General features: G+C 38.8%; 1 protein-coding gene across 1 annotated transcript; it reads right to left on the minus strand.

The window, feature by feature from the left end:
* Window positions 1-10,632: 10,632 nt before the first annotated feature.
* MAP1LC3C (microtubule associated protein 1 light chain 3 gamma) lies at window positions 10,633-17,901 on the minus strand. Its single transcript, XM_072647589.1, has 4 exons — window positions 17,681-17,901; window positions 17,516-17,571; window positions 17,197-17,303; window positions 10,633-11,705 (listed from the first exon to the last, which is right to left on the minus strand). The coding sequence occupies exons 1-4, from the start codon at window positions 17,736-17,738 to the stop codon at window positions 11,465-11,467; spliced, it is 462 nt and encodes a 153-aa protein (XP_072503690.1). The 5' UTR covers window positions 17,739-17,901; the 3' UTR covers window positions 10,633-11,464.
* Between the last annotated feature and the right edge of the window lie 4,481 nt (window positions 17,902-22,382).

Consider the following 22,382-nt stretch of genomic DNA (forward strand, 5'->3'; position numbering starts at 1 on the left):
TCATTCAGGTTCGCAACTTCTTTGGCTCTTCACTTTAATTCAGCCTAGAAATCTAATCCAATGCCAAATCTTGCTGATTCTACCTTTGCAACATGTCTCATTTATGTTCCCTTTCCCCTACTCACATAGCCATCACCCTAGTTTAGGCCCTCATCACCTCCATTGAGCTATCTTCTAACTGATCTCCTTTGCTTGTCTTATCCTATACCAGTCCATTCACCATTCAGTTGCTAAAGTGATTTTCCTAAAGTACTGGTCTGCCCATATCATTCGCTTCCCCCAATATACTTCAGTGGTTCCCTATTACCTTTAGGATCAAATATATAGTCCTTTTTATTGCATTTAAAGTTCTTCTCAACCTGGTCCCTTCTCCTACCTCTCCTGTGTTCTTTCCCTTTCCCCTACTCTACAATTCAGATACACAAATCTCTACCTCCCATCTCCATGCTTTTGCAGTAGTCCCCTCTGTCCTCCATGACTTGAATGCTCTCCCTTCTCATATCTGACTCTCAATTTCCCTTCAAGACTCAGTTCAAATCTCACCTTCTGAGGTCCTTTCTTCTGAGATTATTTTCCATCTGTTCTACGTCTTGTGTGTCTCAAGTTCTTTACATGTGGTCTCCCTTATGGCTTACTAGGTGGTACACAGGATAAGGCACTGTGACTGGAGGCAGAAAGACCTGGGTTTGAATTCAGTTAGTACTTTTGTGACTAAGTCACTTAGCTTCTGCTTGCCTTAGTTTCCTCAACTGTAAAATGAAGATAATTATAGCCCTACCTCCCAGGTAAGGATCAAAAGAGATAAAACTTAGAAAGCATTTAGCACATAGTAGGTGCTTAATAAATGCCCTTTTCAATTCTTTCCCCATTCGAATGTGATCTCTCTGCAGGTTGGAAACAATGTTTTGTTTTTTACCTTTTTTGTATCCCTGGAACAGAGACTGAGACATAGTGATCAATTAATAAATATTTGTTGAATGAATGCCTTAACTGAGGGATTCTAAGAGGTAGGGACAGGAGGGAATAAAATTGAGATTCGGAAGGCTATCAGGACAAAGGCATGGGGATAGAAACTGTAACATCCCAAATGGAAAATATTTAGGTTTACTGGAAACACTTCCACGAACTGATGCTGAGTGAAGTGAGCGGAACTAGGAGAACATTGTATACAGTAACAGCAGCATGGTGCAACAGCAGCTTTGATGGACTCAGTTCTTCTCAACAGTACAATGATCTAAGACAACTCCAAAAGACTCATGATGCTATCCATGGAAAATGCTACCCACATCCGGAGAAAGAACTGTAGAATTTGCATGCAGATTGAAGCAGACTAGTTTCTCTTTTCCCCTCCTTTCTCATGGTTTTTCCCTTTTGTTCTGATTCTTCTTTCATAACATGACTAATGTGGAAATATGTTTAATATGATTATGTATACATAGCCTATGTCAGATTGCTTGCTGTCTTGGGGAGGGAAGGAGGGAGAAAAAAATCTGGAACTGAAAATCTTATACACATAAATATTGAAAACTATCTTTACATGTAATTAGAAAAAAATAAAATGCTATTAAGTGGGGGGGGGGGAAGAAAATATCCAGGGTTATTTTAAGTAATAATCCCCCAATATAAATATGTATATATATATGTGTGTGTGTATAAATATATGTATATGTGTATATATGCCCATGTCCTATGAATGCCTAATCTATATTCTTTTTTTTATAACCCCATTTAAATGGATCATTGTATTCCCATCCCTTCAAATGCACTTCCACTGCCACCTCCATAGTGTGTTTTACCATTTCTTACACTTTTCCCAGAGTCAGGCTTCTTGTCTCTAGTTCACTTGTGTGCTTATGTGTTCAATGGCCATAAAACATGAGGTCACAGAGGCTCAGAATTTCCATGGCTTCACCCATTAGTTTATGTAGATTGAATGCCCACAGATGGTTTCAGTGAAAATTAAAGTGTGAAGAGAGCTGTTAGGGGATATGAAACGTGTATCTTCACAACCATTTACACATCCTTTCTACTCTCACCTCATTACACGTGCAATTTAATAATTTTCTCTTTGTTTTCCTGTTACTTAACTTTTCATGAACTTCCAAGTGACTGAAAAAAAATCTCTGATTCTCACTGGTACTTTATGGTTTTCTCCCATCCCCCTCAGATGATTCCAACTTCTATATTTTTTCAGATGTCCAAATGTCATTTTTCATTCAGCAGCATATTTTTATGAAAACGAAAGCCAGAACCAGCCTGATCTTTGTGTAACCGACCCTAGTTTCCCCTGTGCTGGACACAAATCATCATGAGTCATGGCATTAGATCCTTTACAATCCTCTCAGGACATTAGGTAAGTTCTCAAGTCTGACCATGCAAGTTCTTTCAATATAGCTCCAAGACCAAGGTGGAAATTTTCCTAGAACTCCCTCCTACCTCTTAAATAGACCTGTGTCAAGGAAGATGATTGTGATTTTTTTTTCTTTTGGTTACTTAGAAAGATATAATGGTCTTTTTAATTAAAGGCCTTAAATGATTCTGACTCCTCTGACAGCTACAAAATTCAGTCCAATCTAAGGAGCATTCATTAAGTGCCTACGATGTGCAAAGGGCTATTCTAGGCTCTAAAGATTCAAGAACACATTGAAGCCCGAGACCTGTTTTGTAGGAGCCTATATTCTAGAGGAGCTGAGGCATAATATATAAATAGATAAGTCTATACATGTTATTTGAGGAAGATCAGATAACCAACATCTAGAAGGATAATAAAGGCTTCCGTGACTTGTGGCCTATGAACAGAGACTGGAAGGAAGCTGTGAGCTCTAAGAGGCAGAGGTAGACTTATATCCCAGTCCCCAAAAGGCATGAATTAATCAATTGAAAAGCATTTGCTGTTGGTGAAGGTATGGAAAGACAGATCCACTAATGTATTGTTGCTGGATCTATCAATTAGTAAAATCTTCCTAAAAAACATTTTGGAATTATGGAAATAAAGTGGCTAAAATGTCTATGACCTTGGACCCAGAGATTCCACTTCGAGGCACATCCCCCAGAGCAGTTACTGACCAACAGAAAAGATCCATATAAATCAATTCAATTCAGTAAATATGTATTAAGTGCCCACTTTGTGCCGGGCACTGTGTTAAGCACTGTGATACAAAAAGGGGCAAAAGACAGTCCTTGTCTTCAAAGAGTTTACAATCTAATGGACGAACCAAAATTTTTACAGGAGTACTTTGTGTGTTAGCAAACAATTGGAAGCAAAGTATATACGGGGAAAGGCCAAAAAAAAGATACAACCCTGTGATATGTAGGAATGTGACAGAACATGAGTACAAGAAAGCATGGTTAGACTTGGATAAATTGAAATAAAGTGAAATATGCAGAGCCAGGAAAACAATATACACAATAACTATATCCATGTGAAAGGGAAGAACCATTAGATAATGGTAGATGCATGTTGTGAAATTATCAAAAACAAATTTGACTCTAAAGAAGAGATATGAGAAAGAACCAACCCTTCTCAATCCTTTCTGGAGGTTGGGGGAGGGGGTCCACAGGTGTATTATACTGCTTTTAATGTCAGATATTTTTTAGCTCTGTTCATCAGTTTCTTTTTCTCTATGTTATATCCATTCATTATAAGGGATGGCCCTCTGGGAAAGATTAAGGGGGAAATTTGGATGACAGAAGACACAAAAGATGTCAAGAAAGTCTGTTAAAAAAACAAAAATCATGCATTTCTTACATGCCTACTATGTGCTCAATACTGTTCTGTCTGTTGTAGAGATAGAAACATAAAAATTAAACAGTTCTCAAATTTTGATACTGAGTTGTATCAGTCATGTCTGACTCTTTGTGTCCCCATTTGGGATTTTCTTGCAAAGATACTGGAGAGGTTTGCCATTTCTTTCTCCAGCTCATTTTCCAGATGAAGAGCTGAGGTAACAGGGTTAAGTGACTTGCCCAAGGTCACACAGCTAAGTAAATGTCTGAGATGGGATTTGAATTCAAGAGAATGAATCTTTCCGCACACCCTCAACACAGGAAGCTTAAATTTGATCACAGGAAACATATAGCCATACAAATGTATACCACATAAATATCAGGTAATTTTTTTTCAGGGGGAGAAGTATTAGTTGTTGAAGGGGTAGATCAGGAAAGGCCTCAGGAAAGAGACAAGGTACTGTAAGAAATGGAGGAGAGGAAGGAGTGCATTCTAAGCAAGGGAGTGGGGAGAGTAGGGAGCCTGAGGAAAGAGAAAGTGACAATATGTGGAATACCTACCATGTGTGAGGGACAGAAGTTCAGTTTGATGGGACCACAGAGCATTTCAATAGTATAAAAGGAGGTTGGGAAAGTAGATTAAATCCAGGATGTAGAGTGCTTTAAATGTCAAATAAGGGAGTTTATAACAGGGTGACCATGTATGTTGAGTAGCTCAGTTTGTCTAGAATGGAGAGTGTATAAAGGGGGGGTTATGTGCCAGAAACCTGGAGTCAGATTGTGAAGGACTTTAAATATCAAGTTGAAATCCTTTTTCTTTTATCCAAGAGCAATAGGGAGCAATTGAAAGACTTGGAGTAGAAGGCTTGACAGGGTTATACTTTGTGCTTTAGGAAGAATATTTTGAGAGACAGATGAAGAATGAATGGGGGAGAGGAGATTGAAGCTAGTTCAGTTAGGATGTTGTTGCAATAGTCCATGTGGGAGGTGACAAGTGCATGCATGAGGATGGGGACTATGTGGCTGGACAGAAGGGGACAGATGTGAGATAAATTGCAATATTGTACAGGATCAGCAAGATTTGGCAATTAATTAATTATTTGGTGAGGGGGATGCAGAAAAGGAAGAGCTTGGGATATTGTGTACCTAGGTTACTAGAAGTAGTACCCTCAACAGCAATAAGGAGGTTTGGAGGAGGTTGTTTGGTTGTTGTCCTTGTTCTCAAAAAGGACCAAAAAATGACATCACTATGCTAGAATCAAATTGCAGTGTGTCTGACTATGGGACTATGGCTGATCAGACCAACATGAGTTTGGAAATGTTCTACCACAGGTTGGGCACAAATAGAGTAATGAATTTTGTGACATTGGTCAATCAAGAAATGAAAGGGGAAGGATGAAAAAACAAAAGACCAAAGCCGATTTATGTTATATGAATAATGCAAATTATGCAGGGAAGGTGAAGTCCAACCTCTACCAATGCTGACTGTATGACTATGAACATGTCACAATCTCTTGTTGCCTCATGCAACCCACCAAGACCACAAATTACAGAGAGTTGTAGATCTTCAGAGGTGGCAGGTATTTCTATACTAGGAGTTCTACGTGGATGAAATCACTGATCTGGACCAAAAATAAGTAGATGAATAATTTCATGTCCTTGAAGTTACTTGTTTGACTTTTTGGTCTATCTAGCCCTAAAGAGGACATTGGAAAATATGAAGGATGTTTGTGAGTGCATATATGCACTCATGTGGAAATCCCCACCTGGACAATGCCATATTTAATGACTCAGTTGGTTAGAGACTTTTTTATAAACCCCCTGGGACACACCTGTGACCACACTGGAACATGGTGACCATCTTTCCATTCACATTCTTTACTGCAACCACATAGTCAAACACACATGCACAAGAGTCATCACCTCTCCTCTCCATGGTGGTTAGCACCACCCCTCTTTGCCTTCTAATATGGGGATGGAGGGCACTCAAATGGAAAGGCAAGTGAATGAGAAAAACTATTACACTAAAACATACCTAAGTGTCCAGACATTCTGTTGGGAAGCTAAGTGTTAGAATATTGTAGTAATAATAATGAGATGGAACCATTGACTCAATCTCTAAGGGAGCCAGACATATTTACTTTGTTCATAGACATTGATTGCACATTTAGTTCTAAACAAGTTTTATAAATCACCATATGTTATTGAGCACCTACTAAGTGCTTGGCACTGAAAACAAATATAAAAATGGAGAACCTTAAAAGCCAGGCTAAGGAGTTTGTATTTCTTCCTGGGGGGAAGAGGACACCAAAGAAGGCTTTTGCTCAAAAGAATGACATTGTTAGTACTTTATCTGAGGAATTAGTCTAGATGATCCTAACATTTTCTCACACTGTTCTAATGTTCTGCTCTAGTTCAATGACCAGAACAATCTAGACATCTTCAGGAAGGATATTAGAAATAAAGTCATTTGGATAGAGTTGTGGTTGCCTTATCTCAGGGAAGTCGCATTTGCACGCACCATGTGAAGTTTTAAGATGTCCTATTTTTTCACCGGGGTCTCTGTGGAGTAGGTCACATAAGCATGTTTATCCCCAATTTTCAAATGAGTAAAATGAGAATCAGAGAGATTAAGTGGAATGGAGATGAGTACATAGGAGGGCAACTAAAATGGAAGAGGGGATGGAGGAAGGTTGAAGTTGAGGAATATGGAGGTAGTAGAGGAGTTTCTAAATGGAAAAAAACTCAGGATATAAAACTTTAATAGAGAGAACTTGTTCACCAAATTCCCAAGTGACAGAGGTAAAGGACACTGTAAGGAAAGAGATTTTCTTTGATGTACTTTGTGGGTGAACTGAGTTAAGGGTACAGATGCTTTAGTAATATTATTTTTATAAAAGTCTTTCCTCCACAACTCCAATGGAAAGAATGTTTAATCAGAGACCTGGATTAGAATCCTGCCTTTGCCTTTGTGTGATTCTTGGGCAAAAGTCTTCCTTCACCTCTCTGGGCCTCATCTGTAAAATGAGGCGGTTGGACTACATGACCTTCCCACCTCTTGCTCTATGAAGAACTTTGGGAAGAAGCAGTTATTACTTTATGATTAGATAAGAATGTGGGTGGATCACCAGGAATCCACCAGCCATCAGGCAGTTTCTTGATTGGTTGAGAGTGAGTATGGGGTTTGTAAACCCAGAAACAAGGGGGAATCCTAAATTGGTAGGAAATTTCGCAAGATCAGGGTCCTATTCTTATTGTGAGAGAGATGCTGAGAGGGAGTATGCTGAAATGTGGACTCCTGGCTAGGAAGGGAAACATTTTAGCTTTGGAGACAGCCAGGATAACTTTAGGGAGATAAGGTAAAACAAACTGGCAGTCATCTAGGCAGGTTAGTTAGAAATATCTTATATTGATTACTTATATTGATCGCAGAAGTATGGATTTTTTAAATGATATTTTTTCCCACTTATCAATACAAATTCTTTCTTGAATCCAAGACAGGTTTAAGGTGTAGGAGGGGAGAGTAGAAAGTAGAATGCATCAATATTCTATTTGCAAAAGAAAGGGATAATCTTTGACAGAGAGATCCCACTGCAGGGCATATACCCCAAGTAAGCAAGAGATAGAAAAATCCTATATATGTCAAAATATTCATAGGAGGCTTTTTTCTGTTGTTGTTGTTCCCCATATACCCCTTTGATTTCTTGATGAAGAAATAACTTCTCCCATTGGTGACCAGCAATTGCTCTGCATCTTAAGAGATTTAGAGTTGCCTAGTGAATTGCCTGGTCAGGTAACCAGTGTGTGTTTGAGGTAGAACTTGAACCCAGGGGTTCCTGACTTAAGATCATCTTCTTGCCCAGCAGTACTTTCCAGCAAAAAAGCTGGAAACAAAGTAGGTGCCCATTGCTTGGAGGATGACTGAATAAATTATGGTATAAGAATTGTGTCAGGGAAAGAATGAGAAATTCAGAGAAACATAGGAAGACTTGTATGAACTTGTATGAGGAATCAGGTGGACAACATGCATAAATAGTGCAATAATGTAAGTGCAACCCCCACTCCCCTCCAACAATCCCCCCAAAAGCCGAAAGTATTGGGCAGTTGTAATGACTCCTTCTTTTGGTATCTGGGTGGGGAACTATGGGCATAGACTGTCAGATTCAGTCACTATTTTTGCTTGGTTACCAGGGGGGGCATATCTGGAAATCACCAGCATAAAAACAAAAGAAGTTAAAAAATGAAGGGAAAAGACAACTTGGGTGTGGAATACCTTTGAGATTGCAGGGTTAGGCAAGCTTGAAGACTAAAAAAATGAGAGGTTTGCAGTCATTCTCAATTAAATTTAAAAAGCAGTGAAAAAAGCAAGCCCTTGGGTAGGGCTTTCTCTATTGGGTAGGGGAGGGTCTCCTGGATCATTTCCAAGGAGGTGCTAATTCCTTGTTGACCAGAAGTTTCCTAGAACATTAGCTCTTCCTTGGAAGCAATCCAGGATGGTTCTGGCCTTAACTATGGGTTTTCTCCTTTCACTGCTTCCTAAACTTGAAGATTCAAGTGTAGGATCTTGAATTTAGGACAACGAATGCCTTTTCACAGCAGACAGTAAATTTGAAGAATTCATGAATTCTGAGAGGTAATAGGGAGTCAAAATATAGATTCAGTAAGGATTTGGATGAATTGTTGATGACTGATTCCTAAGAGTTTATTAAAAGGGTCTAGAAATATTTGAGGGTATGTCTCTGGCCTTCAGACACTGACATCATAGAGGACTTGTGCTTTCACCAAATGTGTCTTACTGACAACGTCAGAGACAGAATACTGACCTGGATGGTCAAAATCAGTAAATATTGTGTACAATGTACAAGACACAAAGATTAAAAAAGAAAAAAACCACCAAAACCCCCTTATCTTCAAGGAGTTTATAGTGTATTGATTTTCCTTGAAATCCCATTTCTTTCTGTTATTTATCTATAGAAAGTAGTTTCAAGGGGGCTTGAAAAATTCACATGGACTCCTTCCTTTTGGAAGAAGAAAAATGGCAGTGTCCCTAAGATGTTTCTAGAAAGAATGGAGCAATGAAACATCAGCCTCAGATTCCTGGGAAGTGCGTAATTTCTACTATCAAATACTTTTAAAAGTCAGTTTTGGGTAGTAAAACCTGGGGGAAGCAATATAAAACTATATACATATTTTCATGTCAAACAAAAGTTGTCCCTTTCATTCCATACTGACTTTGAATGGGGGAGGGGGGGTTGTCTCAAGAACTGTGTTAATAACTTACATAACCCAATAAGCAAAGCATCTGACACCTGTTTAAGTGAGTTCCTTTTTCCTCTGTGATCATTTTCCTCCCCCTCCAACCCCCTATCTGTCCTGTGATTTACCAATTTTATAATACAAAGAACAAAGAGTTGTAGCCCAGTGTATTATTTCTTTTTTTAAAATTAATTTGTTTTCAATTTTCAACAATCACTTCCATAAGTTTTAAATTTTCTCTCCCTCCCCAAGAGGGCATGCAATCTTATATGTATTCAACATACCAGTGTATTATTTCTTAAGTAGGAGTACTGTAGATAGGTCAATTTTATTTGACACTGAGAGAAATTATTATTAATAACATGCTTTGGGGAGATCCAGAGTTTCCCCATTTTTTCTAAAGTGCTGATTCCACAAGTTGTTCCTTGAAGAACATAACTGATAATGGGAATGGCTATCTTTCCTAACACTCTTGCTCAGACCCCACCCAGGTGGAGAAGCCATTGTGCTCTACTCAGGTTTGGGTGGGGATACATTCTTTGAATAAATTTCCCAAGGCTGGGGGTTGTTGTTGTGTTTGTCCTTCTTTCTTAAAGAGGACAAAGACATTAAGATGATGACATGACTTGCAGTTGACTTTGATTTGAGGGAGGGAGGGCTGTGCAAGGTCACCAACTTCACTTTCTTCTCCTGAGCCATCTGGATCCAGTGGCCTGATATTCATCAGGATGGCTGGAGATGGCCCAGGATGCAATGGGAGACCCTGGTCCTTTTAGGCTAAGGTCTTATAGCATTCTCACTTTGAGTGAGATACACCCATTCACCGAATAGGCTTCTTTAAGTAGTTGTTCAAGGGATGGCCCCTTTAATAAAAAAAAAAAAAATCAAAGGCTGGGGTAACTTAAAAGTAAATGACCTACTCAAAGTTCCTTTGAATAGGTTCAGCCCCTCATTGCTGATTACCACCCTCATAAGCACCCCCTTCTTCCAATGGCCATATAAACAGGGAGCGCCTCACGATTGTCTGGTCTAAGAGAGAGATGGTCAAATGACCATCCTTTTATTAAAATGCTGGCATAATTAATAAAATGATTAAATTGCCCAGAAATTATGTCTTTTGATCCTTTTTAAATGATACAACATAAAGAAAATCACGGACATAATTAGTGTTGTCCAAGAGTGGAATATGTTGCCTTGGTAAGGTAGTAAATTGCCTTTTTACTGTGGCTGTTGGAAGGTTTTACTGTGGCTGCTGGAAGTCCAGTTACCAAATATGTTGTAAGAAGGGACTCAGGTTCCCTCCATGATCTCTGAGGTCCCTTCTAACACAGATTCTTTATGTAAGAACAGGACAATAAAAGAGGAAGCCAGGGCAGGAACAATAATATTAAATGAGCTTTAAAATACCTGGCCAAGGTATCCTTATTTTTGGAAAGACTGAGAGATTGTATTATTAGTTTAACGTTATAATGGATGGAGTCATTAGAAATCTCTCAGGTGTTCAACAATGGATATTGCATAGGAAACTCACTCTCTGAGAATGATGTCCTTTTCTGAAATGGGTTTAAAATAAACCAACACATAACCACCACCACCACCCTACTACCACCCTCATCCCCCTCCCCCTTCAAGAAAATGGACTGGGGCTTGTCCTGATAACACCATCAAAGTGATTTATTTGGAAACTTTTCAAGCAAGAAATTTAAAGGAGCAGGGATGTTTCAAGAGATAAAGCCATTACATGTGGTGATTCAACAGAAATGAAATGTCTCCAAGGCCAAATGTTGGAAGTAAATGATGAGAGCAGGCAGACTAGAAGACATATGTAAAGCCATGGTCAGGGATTACACAAAAGTACAGATTTGATATTTGGACATCGGAGGATTTTTAAAAAATGGTTTTGAATTTTGAGCAGTTATGGATTTGAGACTACATAAGGAGAAATACAAAGAAGCAGATAATCGACTATTAAAGCAGCAGAAGCTTTAATAAAGGCAGACTTTGCAGATATGTTTTAAATAGGATTTCCTGAGCTATATGTCTTTTTTTTTTTTTTAAACTAAGCAGCGACAGCTTGTAGGACAGAGATTTCCTATAGCCTCAGAGGATTTAAGGATAGTCTTTTCTCAAAGTGGGGCACAGGATAGAAGATGCCTCCATTCAAGTTTCTCCCTACTCTGTGATTCCGTAAAAGCTTTTGACATTGAAACATAATTTCAACTTTCAATCTTCTCTTTTTCAGTAAGATTATAGGAGGCATTATATAAATTAACCCATTCCCATTCTGAAAAACAGAGGCTTGGTTTACAATAATATTTTCTAAGGGCTTTTCACTTTTTTTTTTATATGACCAAAACAAGACAGATGCTTCAATTTTGTCCATTAGCTCTATGTTGTTTACACAAGCCCAGCCTGTTTTTCACTGGAGAAAACAATTTCCACTTGCCAAAGTTTGTTGACTCACTTAAAGGACAGTTACCTCCTAACCAGATGTGGGCTGAAGGTGTTTGCAGGAGCCTGGGCCAAAACTCTGCTGCAGCTCAGGGTTGATCATGAGCAACGTGCAGCCAAACATCTCCTGGGAGGCATATGTCATATATAGAAAACCATCTTCATCCTTGTAATCTCTGTAGATCTCTGCCATTGTCACACTCATGCTTGCTAAACTCTTGTTGTTCACCAGGAGGTAGAAGGCTTCAGTGGCTGTCAGAACCATGCGACTCCTAAGATAGGAAGGGAGGATGGAGTTAGCCTGAGAATGCAGAAGGCTACAGGTCTAAGAAGGAAGGAAATACCTACTACATGACAGACTCTGTGCTAATCCCTTTACAAATATCTCATTTAATCCACACAATAATCCTGGCAGGTAGGTGCTACTATTATCATCCCCATGTTACAGTGGAGGAAACTGAGGCAAACAGAGGTTAAGTGACTAACTTGTGCATACAGTTAATGTCTGAGGCTGGATTTGAACTCTCATCTTCTGGACTCCAAGCCCAAGATAAGACTCTTATCTTAGGTCCAAGGTTGGTATTACTAAGTTCTGAGCTCTCTGGGGACCACCAGAAATACCTTTTCATAAAATTATTTAGTGCTGTGGGTCTTTAGAAATTATTTAGTTCATTTGCCTCATTTTATAGATAAAAATCATTAAAACCAAGAGAAGGCAGTCTGGAATAGTGCACAGAGCGCAGACTACAGTGTTTTGAAGACCAGAGTTCAAGTTCAAATTTCTCCTACTAGTTGAGTGACCTTAGAACAAGGAATTTGTATTTAATTTCTCTTTGCTTCAGGCAGCTGTCTAAGACTACATTGCACCGAGAGAGAAGTTTTCTTTATAAGGGATTTCCTATACCAATGAAATCATAAATCTGATAAAAACAGACAAACATATTTATGTGCTCTTTGAGTGTGGAGTGCTAGTGATGCTCTGGTTTCATTTTCAAAATAATACTGTGAGATAAGTATCATTATTAGGGCAGCTAGGTGACATAGCAAATAGAATGCCAGGATTGGAGTCAGGAAAACCTGAGTTCAAATCTAGCCTTAGACCCTAGGAAAGTCACTTAACTTGTTTGCCTCAGTTTCCTCTTCTGTAAAATGAACTGGAGAAGGAAATGGCGAAGCACTCAAGCATTTTTGCAAAGAAAACCCTACGTAGGGTCACAAAGAATAGGATACAACTGAAAATGATTGAACATCATGCACACATTATTATTCTTGTTTTAATGATGATAGCTAGCATTTAATAGAACACTTTAAGGATTGAAAACACTTTGCATATATGATCTCTTTTGATTCTCATAACAACCCTGGAAGGTACATGCTATTATTATCCCTATTTTACAGACAGGAAATCAAGGTTAAGAAAGTTTAAGGGTTACACAACTAAGTAAGTGTCTGACACAGAATTTTAATTCAGGCCTTCCTGAAGAGAAGTCTAGTGACCTTTCTGCTTCATAACCTCAGTGCCTTATTTTACAAAGGAGGAAGATGAAGCTCCTTGCCCTTACTCATATAACTCAGAAGTTTTAGAAGATAGACTCAAACCCACATCAAGTTAAGCACTCTTTTGATTGTATTATGGAAGAAACGGAGACCCAGAAAGGTTAAGGGTGTATGTGTGTGTGTTTTCACACAATAAAGGGCAGAGAATAGCTGTGAATTCAGGTAGTTTGACTCCAAAGCAGAGCTTTCTACATACACCATGAGAAAAGAGTACCCCCCTGCCATTCTAAAGAGGGTTGATTTGGCATTAATAACACACACGTTTCCTCTTATGTGACCCATTGAGGGTATAACCGAAACTAATTCTGCTCAACAAGTACTTGAATATCTATATAACCATCTCTTAAAATACTACCTGATATTTATATCTTTTCAGTGAAATTTTCACATCTAGTACTTCCTTTGGGACTCAGAACAATCTTGTAAGGAATGTAGGGTACATATTAACACCCTATAACACCAATCAGAAAAACGAGACTCAGGAAACGATCTGCCTACAGGCATCTAGGTAGCACGTTGCATAGGGCACTGGACATGGCTATGTTCAAATCCAGCCTCAGACACTTCCGAGCTGTGTAATCCTGGGTTAAGTCTGCTCTCTGTTTTAGTTTCCTCAACTGTAAAGTGGGGATGAAAATAACATCTACCTCCCAGGGTTGTTATAAGGATGAAATGAGATAATATTTACGCCTGGCACTTAGTAGATGTTTAATATTTTATTCCTTCTTTCCCATTGTCACACAGCCAATTAGTGGCAGAACAGGGACTAGAATCCTGGGTTCCTAATTTCCAACCCCAGCCTCTTTCCTTCAGATGACACTGGTGCCTTTCTGTAATGTTCCTTAAAAATATTTGAATTTTTTTCACATGTTCATGCCCAGACATATCCTTCTCCCTTCTTTCTCTAGTATGCCACCCATCCTTTGTAACAAAGGAGAAAAACAACAAACCACAATTCAACAAAATTAACCAACACATCAACCTGATTAGGACATTTATACAATATTACATACTCATAGACCACCTCCCCCACCCCACCTCTGCAAAGTAGGGGAGTTTCTTTCTCATCTCTTTTCCAAGGTCAAGTTTGGTCATTAAAATTTCTATCAAGTTCCTTTGAGAAGTGGCCACAGTCACTATAAGGCTGCCTACATTGTGGTTAAGATCCTGCCTCTGATTGTGTGACCCTGGGAAGGTTATATAACCTCTTAGGACTTTAGGCAGCTTTCCAGAACTCTAAGTTTCAGCACTTGGAGCTGCATGGTAGAGGAAATTTCCTCATAGCAAATGAAATCAAAAGTACAATTCCTATCCTTCTGTCCATTATTATCTGGGTTAGATGTGCAAGGTCATCCTCTAGTTAACTGAGAAAGACGATAGAGATTACAAAGACTTCTCAGAAATGTTAAATAAACAAATCATTTTTGCCATGGACTTAACCAGTAAGTTTCAGCTCTGTCCCACCACCAAACACTTCTGTCAGAATGATTAAATCAGAACAACTATCTTTTTAGTTCCCTTCTAATTGTTTCTGCCCAAATTCCACGGGGAGTGCTGAAAGGGAACTGATGGGTTAAGTATATTCAAGGAAGGGGAGAAACAAGGCACTTAGATAAGCTCAAAAGAGCCACCAGTGTTTAGCTCAACCTACAGCCTTAACTCTACATTTTAAACAAACAACCTTTTTTTTCCTGTTAAACATTCCAGCATCATTTGGGAGAAGTCACTGTTGGCATCTGAACTGGTAGTTGGTGATTACAAATTCTAATTCTGTTACAGCATGGTGGCAAACATCTGTAATCGCTGCCATAGAGAGACTGAGTTAATTAAGAATTCTGAACTGCTAAAGGGAAGAGGAATGGAATAAAAGTTTATACCAAGCCTACCATCTGCCAGGCTCTGTGCCACCTTCTTTAAAAACATCTCATTTGATCTTCACAGCAACCCTGTGACCCATTTTACATTTGAGGAAACACAGGCAAATAGAAGTTAGGTAACTATCCCAAAATCTCACCTCCTCAGTGTCTGAGACTGGATTTGAACTCAGGGTTTCCTGACTTTATGCCCAGCACTCTATCCACTGTACCACCTGGCTGCCTTTAAAGTCCAATGGGTGTCCATACCAAGTACAGGGCAAAGATAACAATAACCGTAATAATAGCTAGCATTTTTATAACACTTCGAGGTTTGCAAAGCACTTTACAAATATTATCTCATTTGATCCTCACAACCACCCTGGGAGGTAGGTGTTATTATCATCCCCATTTTACAAATGAGGAAACTGAGTTACAGAGAGGTGAAGTGATTTACCCAGGTTCACACAGCTGGTAAGTGTCTGAGGCAGGATTGAATTGAGGCTTTCCTGACTCCAGGTCCAGTATTCTTATCTAGAACGAAGGGCCAACAGGCTGACTAAAGAATAGTGACCCACCTAGGTGGAAAAAACATGGCAAGTCAAAATTTCAGTACCAATTAACAGCAGGTCAGTTCATCACTGGCCACTGCACTTACTGTCTGGGTGAGACAGGGAGACCTAGTGTTAAAAAAAAAAAAAAAGTCTAATTGTTCACCTTCTGTTTCCTCCCAATTAACATAGGGATGGTTTCAGCACAGTAACTTCCATGACAAGAATAGAGAAAAATACAGTATGGAGGACTATACTAAGGAAAAAAAAGTCTTGTCAATAAGATTTCTACCTTCCAAAAATAAAGGTAGGAATGTTCTTCTCTTCTTAATTTTCTTGAACTCGTTTATGGTATATTCACATAAAAATGTCTTGTTATGAATTTAACCATCTTTGATTCATGTAAGCATTTCAATCTACAAAGTACAAGGAAGATAACTGTAGAAGAAATTACTGTCACATTCTGCCTTACATTACACTTATGTGTGTACACATGGTCCTGTTACTCCTTGGTAAACTTTTTGGCCCAGGCTATCATGGAATCATCCTTGTAGCACCAGCTGCTTGGTTGAGTGCCTCCAACATAATAGATGCTTAAGCAATGATCACCAAATGAGATGTAGGGAGAAACAGCTTATTTAAGTTACAAAACTCCCCAAGGAAAGTCCCTAGCTTCCTTTTTTTTTTTTGTTTTGGTGGAGAATTATACAGTAAATCATAGTTACTTAGCTCTTAGACATCTATTTTTAGCTCCAAATACTTTTTATTGAATCCATATGTTAGGTGATGATGTGCTTAGCACAGTGCCTGATACACAGTAGGTGCTTCATAAATGTTGCCTGATTGATGGATAGGCAAGGCAGCTTGGGTCATTGGAACAGGCACTGTCTCTCAAGTCTGAGGAGCTGTTTTCAACCCCTAACTCTGATGCTCACTCTGGGTATGGTTTCAGACAAGCCAGCTAGCCTCTTTGAACTTCAGTTTCCTCATCGGTAAAATGTGGGGATTGAACTAGATGGCTTACTAGCTCCATTCCAGCTAGAGCTCTATGATCCAATGCTCCAATTCTACCTCTTTATGTTTGGTTTCCAGAAGGCAATTTTCTGTCCTGTTCCTTCAATTCTATCCTATTTTGCTGGTGGAGGACGTAAGAGGGAAGATAGTGGAGGTAGCAGGTACTCCTACTCCAAGCTGCTCTGGATTTGTTTTTGTTTTTGTTTTTTTTTGAGACACAGAGACAAAGAAAAGGACAGTCATACTAAATCACAGAAAGGCACAGAGACATGTACAGAGACACAGACACATGTCAACAGAGACACACAAAGACATATACAGAGAAAACACATAGAAACAAAAAGACACAGCGACATACAGAGATATGTACAAAGACACAGAGGGAGACAGAGTACACAGTGAGTAGTCATGAATTTTTAATTCATAAAGTCAGAGTGACTTGAAACTAGGCTTTTTTGCACTAAGCTCTGGATAGCTTCTTTTTAAATTCTGGAATAAATTCCAAAAGGAGGGAATAAAAGGCTTCTCAGGTGATTAAAAAAAAAAGCACCTGTGACTTTAGGATAACTCAAGTAATGCTCACTTTAGCTCTATCAGGCTGGGGCTCTCCAAGCTAGGATACTCCAAGAGGTTAAGCACCAGTTCAACATTTCCTGGCCACCCTGAAGAGAAAGGGTGAATCACAGACAGACTCCCCCTCCCAGAGCTAGTCCAAGAGAAGCTCTTCTCCCTGACTCCTCCCACCCCTCCCGTACCTACAGAACGGTGTCTCTAGTTTTGCCACCTACCTAATGATAGTTAGAAACTGAGTCATGGTCAGCTCCTGGGGAACGAGGAATTTGGTTTTGTCCAGCGGGGGAAGGTATTTCTCCTTCTGATAACGTTCAACTATCACCTGTTAAAACGTTTAAACATAAATTGAAGCAAAGCCAATTGCTCCCTTCTGAGTGGAACTGAACAAGATCGCTTGCCTGGAATCACTGAGTCCAGGTGGGAGTTAGTGGGAGAGTGTATCACGGGGCCCTGTGGTTGTTCCAATACTTTATTGATCACGGCTCAAGACAGTACCATTATCCCACCCACCTTCTACCACAGGGACCTCCTTACCGGTATCTTGCTTGGGAACTTTTCCCGGATCCCAGCAACTTCCTCTTTTCTGATTGCTGTAATGGCACACGAAGAGTTAATCAAACAAATGAAATGAGGTCTGTATCCATCCTTTCCCCTCGTTCCCCACCTCTCCTCTCCTAGGAGGATCCCCCTTAGTTGTACCTAAGCTTTTCCGTTGCTTGAAAGGTCGAATGGATTGACTTTTCTGCTGAGGTTGCATTTTATTCAACAGGTTTTCTGTGAGGATTGACTTAATGTAAATTTTTAAATTCCCCAGTAATGAAGGGCTGTGCTATTTCTTTTTCTCCAGCTGCTTTCAAACTGTCTGCAAGAGCCTAATGAAGTACCTTATATAGTCCTGGGTGTGACATCATGTTTTCCCCCTCCCCTTTTCCCCCCCACCCCTCACAACCCAAACCCACAGCCTGTGAAGTAGAGGTCAGCCTCACAGATGGGAATGGAAAAGTGGGTCTGTTTTGTTAGTCAGAGCAAGTCCAAAGTTGCTTTGCTCATTATCAGAGAACATTTTCCCCTTTACGGCTAAAGGAATGAAGGCATCCTTATACCACTATCTTCCTACCTAGCCTATTCCATGAAATTCTTCAGAGGTGAAAATTCCTCATACTAAAGCTCTTTGGGTATTTCCGTAACTATGTCCTCTTGGGGGGAGTCCAAGATTGATCTGCATTATACTGAATTCTGACCTAGAATCAAGTGTTACAGCAAAGTTCTATTTTGAATTTGTTCTTGACTTTAGCATATCATTTCCCCCTCATAGAATCCTACTGAGGGATAGATGTCATAAGAGATGGAAGACAAACATTATTCCCAAGATTCCCTATTTTATAGACGAAGAAGCTGAGTTAGTTAGTAGTACCTTTTACTCGTCTCTCAGGTTTCAAACTCAAAAACCACCTTTGACTCCTCTCTCTTCAACACCTGCATCTCATCAGTGGTCATTTCCTACTCCAGGTCTTTTGCATCTCTCTTAATCTTATCCTTCACAGTGTTACCAGCCCAGTTGCATTCTTTGTTACTTTACTGGTGGGAATATTTCAATAACCTCCTAACTGATCCTTCTGCCTTAGTTTTTCCCCTTGCTTTAAATATACAGTTGTTACCTTAATTATGTTATAAAAACATATAAATATCCCATTGTCAAAGTCTTCTTCAAATCATGTTACTCCGTACTCAAAAAATCTTTAATGACTCTCTACTGCTTTTTAACATAAAGTCTAAACTCCTTAGAGGTTCACACTGTACTCTAACCTACCTTACCAGTCTCATGTTAGATTTCTCCTTGTAATTAACTTTATCCTTTAGCCAAACTGACCCACTTGTCACTCCCTTACTAGATCCAGTCCTTTCCTATCTCTTTTCTTATAGCATCCCTTGTGCTTTTAGTTAATTCTTTTTAACTCTACCTGTTGAAATCATTTTCAACCATAAAGGTATAATTCTGGCCTGGGTCCCCCTAAAGCGTTTCCTTATTCTCTGTAGGTGAAAGGGATACCTCTCTTGCTTTACTCTTTTATGCAATCTTTGAATCCTTCCTATGTACTTATCCATATCTATATTTGTAATGTTAGTAGGAAGTATTAGAGATATTTGTATACATATCCCTTCTCTCCTATTAGACTACAACCATCCTGAGAGAAGAAATCATGTCTGATTCATCTTTGCATCATAAGTTACTAACTCAGTGCCCTACAAATTTGTTGTTCAGTCATTTCAGCCATGTCCTTCTTTGTGACCATATTTGGGGTTTTCTTGGCAGATACTGGAGTGATTAGACATTTCCTTCTCCAGCTTATTTTACAAATGAGGAAACTGAGACAAAAGGTTAAGTTACTTGTCCAGTGTCACACAGCTAATAAGTCTCTGAGTTCATATTTGAACTTAGGTCTGACTCCAGGTCCATCTCACTGTCCACCCACCTGCCCCAGCTCTACAAATAGTAGGTGTTTCATGCTTGTTAAATTGAATGGGATGCATTTATTGGGACAAGAACCCAGGACTTCATACTGTCAACCTTTTGTCTTTCTTTATAGACCATAACGGGTGGCTCTGCTTTTATTGTGGTAAGGAACTTTGGAAGAGTTACTTTTCCATCTTTGTGTTTTTATTTTTGACTCCTGTCCTTCACCTTGAACATCTTTTTTTCTTCATCTGTTTAAATCTTAAATATCTTCCAAGTTCTTGAAATCCCATTATTCCACAAAGCCTTTCCTGATTACTCCTGACTATACAATAATTTCTCTTTCTTCTGAACTCCAATGGCACTTGCCTTATAAGGAAACTTTCTGAATATGTATTTTATTTCCCCAACTAGAAGTTTGTTTAGAGTAGGAAACAGTTAAGTAAAATGACATAAAAGAATGATCGGACTGATACATGACATGTACTTTAGTCTTTTTTTTTTCCAGTTTGTTAAAGGATGATGTATGTTCAATAAGATATTGATGATGCTTTTGATTTCTGAGGTACAGTTTTTCTGGGGTTATAGATCATAGGATGATTGTTGAGGGTTTGATGATATGGTGAAGCAAATTTACTAATAAATATATTTTTTAAAGTAAGAAATAATAGTGCTCTGTATTCTCCTATGAGGTCTAGCATGGTGTCATGAATTTAATAGGCATTAGATGCTCAGCAAGTATCTGTGGATTGGTATTTCTGTGCTTCCAGTGGAGCAAGGCTACTTCTCAAAACAGCTCGTTCCACTTTTGCATTTCTCTAATTAGTAGGCAACTTTGTTTACATAAAGACTAAATTTGCTTACACAATTTCTCATTGCTCCTAGTTCTACTCTCAGGGGCCAATCTGAACAAACTGAATTCCTCTTCCTTCTAGTATCATATCTTCTTCTTTTCCAGGCTAAATATCCCCATTTTCTTTAATCAGTTCTCATATGGCAAGAGATCAAAGTCCTTCATTGTATAGACTGCTCTCCTTTGGATTCTTTCTAACTTACAATGTTCTTTCTAAAATATAGTGATTCATTAATAATGACACATTAGGTACATCCATTCAACCACATCTAAATCTACCTAACTATGCTACCATGTGTCTTACTTCTCTACATATTGTCCACAAGAATAGCCAAAATACTCTGCTAAAAATACAAGTCAAAAAAAAAAAAACCTACACTATTCCTCTGATCAGACCAGTCTAGTATATCTGTCATGGAGAAAAAGAGCGAAGTCTTCCATAACTTGTTTTTTAAATGCATGTTCAACATTATTTGATTACAAGCAATTGAACCATTCTCATGACATATCAACACTCTTACCAACATATCTAGTCTTATGAGCAAACATAGCATGATTTGTTCTCAATGAAGCCAGGTTGGCTCTTTGTGATCACTGCTACATTTTATAAATGTCCACTAATCATTCATTTAATCTTTTTCCTAGAATTTTTCCAGGAATACAAACCCAGCTTACTGGTCATGGTTTACAGACTCCATTTTCTTCACTTTTCTGAAGATTAGGACTTTTTTTTTCACCTTCATAATCTTCCACCTCTTCAGAAAAAGGAGGATACTGTTTTCTCATATCTCTTCTTTGTGTTCAGGCTTAGCCAAAAGCATACAGTTTTGAACGGAGGTGGTGGTGTTATTTATTTTATTATTGTTACTGTATATATTGTTTTTCCTGGTCCTTCTTGCTTCACTTTGAATCAGTTCATGTAAGTTTTCCTATACTCATCTGTAGTCTTCATACACATTTCTCCCAGAATCATTTTTTTGTTGCAGTCATTTCCTACAATTTGTGTAGTACTTTTGTTCTAGTTCTTGCCACAAAAAGTACTACAACCAGTATTTTGGTGTATATGGAACCTATCTTTCTGCCTCTGACCTCCTTGGGATATGTGCTTAACATTTCTTGATTAGTCAAAGATCCCTCAGGGCCTTGGCAAACAGCTGCTCCTTCTTGTCATGGACACAAGTTCACCTTGGTTAGGAATCAAGGACCTAATGGAACTGTCTGTACAAAGCAGATGTTGAGGGATATTAGAAAAAGAAAAGATAAGAAAAAGAAGCCAGAAAAGGATGTCCAGAATTTCGTAGTGAAAGGACTCCAAGACTGGGCTGGGTTATCTGTCCCAGAACCCTCCCTTTTTACTTCAGGAATCTTTCCAAGGGCTTTAATCCTGACTTTATGGAGAGGCCAGTGTGGAATGGTATGATGTTAGTGCAAGTCTCCTGCTATAGCTGATAGGGCATAAATAACTAGACTCAGATAAGACATGGTCTAATCATACTAATATTGATATGATTAAGGAGAATTTTAAATTTTACAGAAAAAATGAATTATTTTTTTTCCTTCCTGGGTTTAACTCTAGGTATATCTGGAAAGAGTAATGGGTTTTTTGGTCATTAGAGACCGGGATTTAAATCCCACCTCTGACACTAGCTATGTTACCATGAATAAATACCTTCATCTGAGTCTTAGTTATCCATTCTCTAAAACTGGGTTAATAATCCCTTAAGTGACCTACCTCACTGGGATGTAGTGAGAACTGGAGCAGAGAAGATATATAAAGGGGTCTGTAAATTTAAATCACTGTGTAAATGCCTATTATTGCTGTTCCTATTATGTTATACCACTTGCCAGCAAAATTTCAGACCAATTAATTTAATGAAATACAGAAGCTATTTCTCTAGTGTCAAATTGTAGCTGGAGCCAATTCTGGTTTCCATTTTAAAATCAACCACTGATTAATGGTTATGGAAGCTTAAAGTCTGCTCAACTAGCCGCTATAAATACTTAAATTGGTTCCTACAGGAGCAGCAATAGCAAAAGATTCATGTACTTCAACACAAGACTCCTTGTAGGGGTTACCTGAATTTTTTCTTGTG

This window comes from Notamacropus eugenii, chromosome 2, assembly GCF_028372415.1.
Source record: "Notamacropus eugenii isolate mMacEug1 chromosome 2, mMacEug1.pri_v2, whole genome shotgun sequence".
NCBI classification, from domain to species: Eukaryota; Metazoa; Chordata; class Mammalia; order Diprotodontia; family Macropodidae; genus Notamacropus; species Notamacropus eugenii.

Coding starts and splice junctions, on each gene's coding strand:
- MAP1LC3C (XM_072647589.1), bottom strand. CDS start 17,738: ATGCAACCTCAGCAGAAAAGTCAATCCATTCGACCTTTCAAGCAACGG. Junction 17,304..17,515: donor AGTTCCCAAGCAAGATACCG/GTAAGGAGGTCC, acceptor ACGTTTTAACAG/GTGATAGTTGAACGTTATCA. Junction 11,706..17,196: donor CAGTTTCTAACTATCATTAG/GTAGGTGGCAAA, acceptor TTCCTATCTTAG/GAGTCGCATGGTTCTGACAG.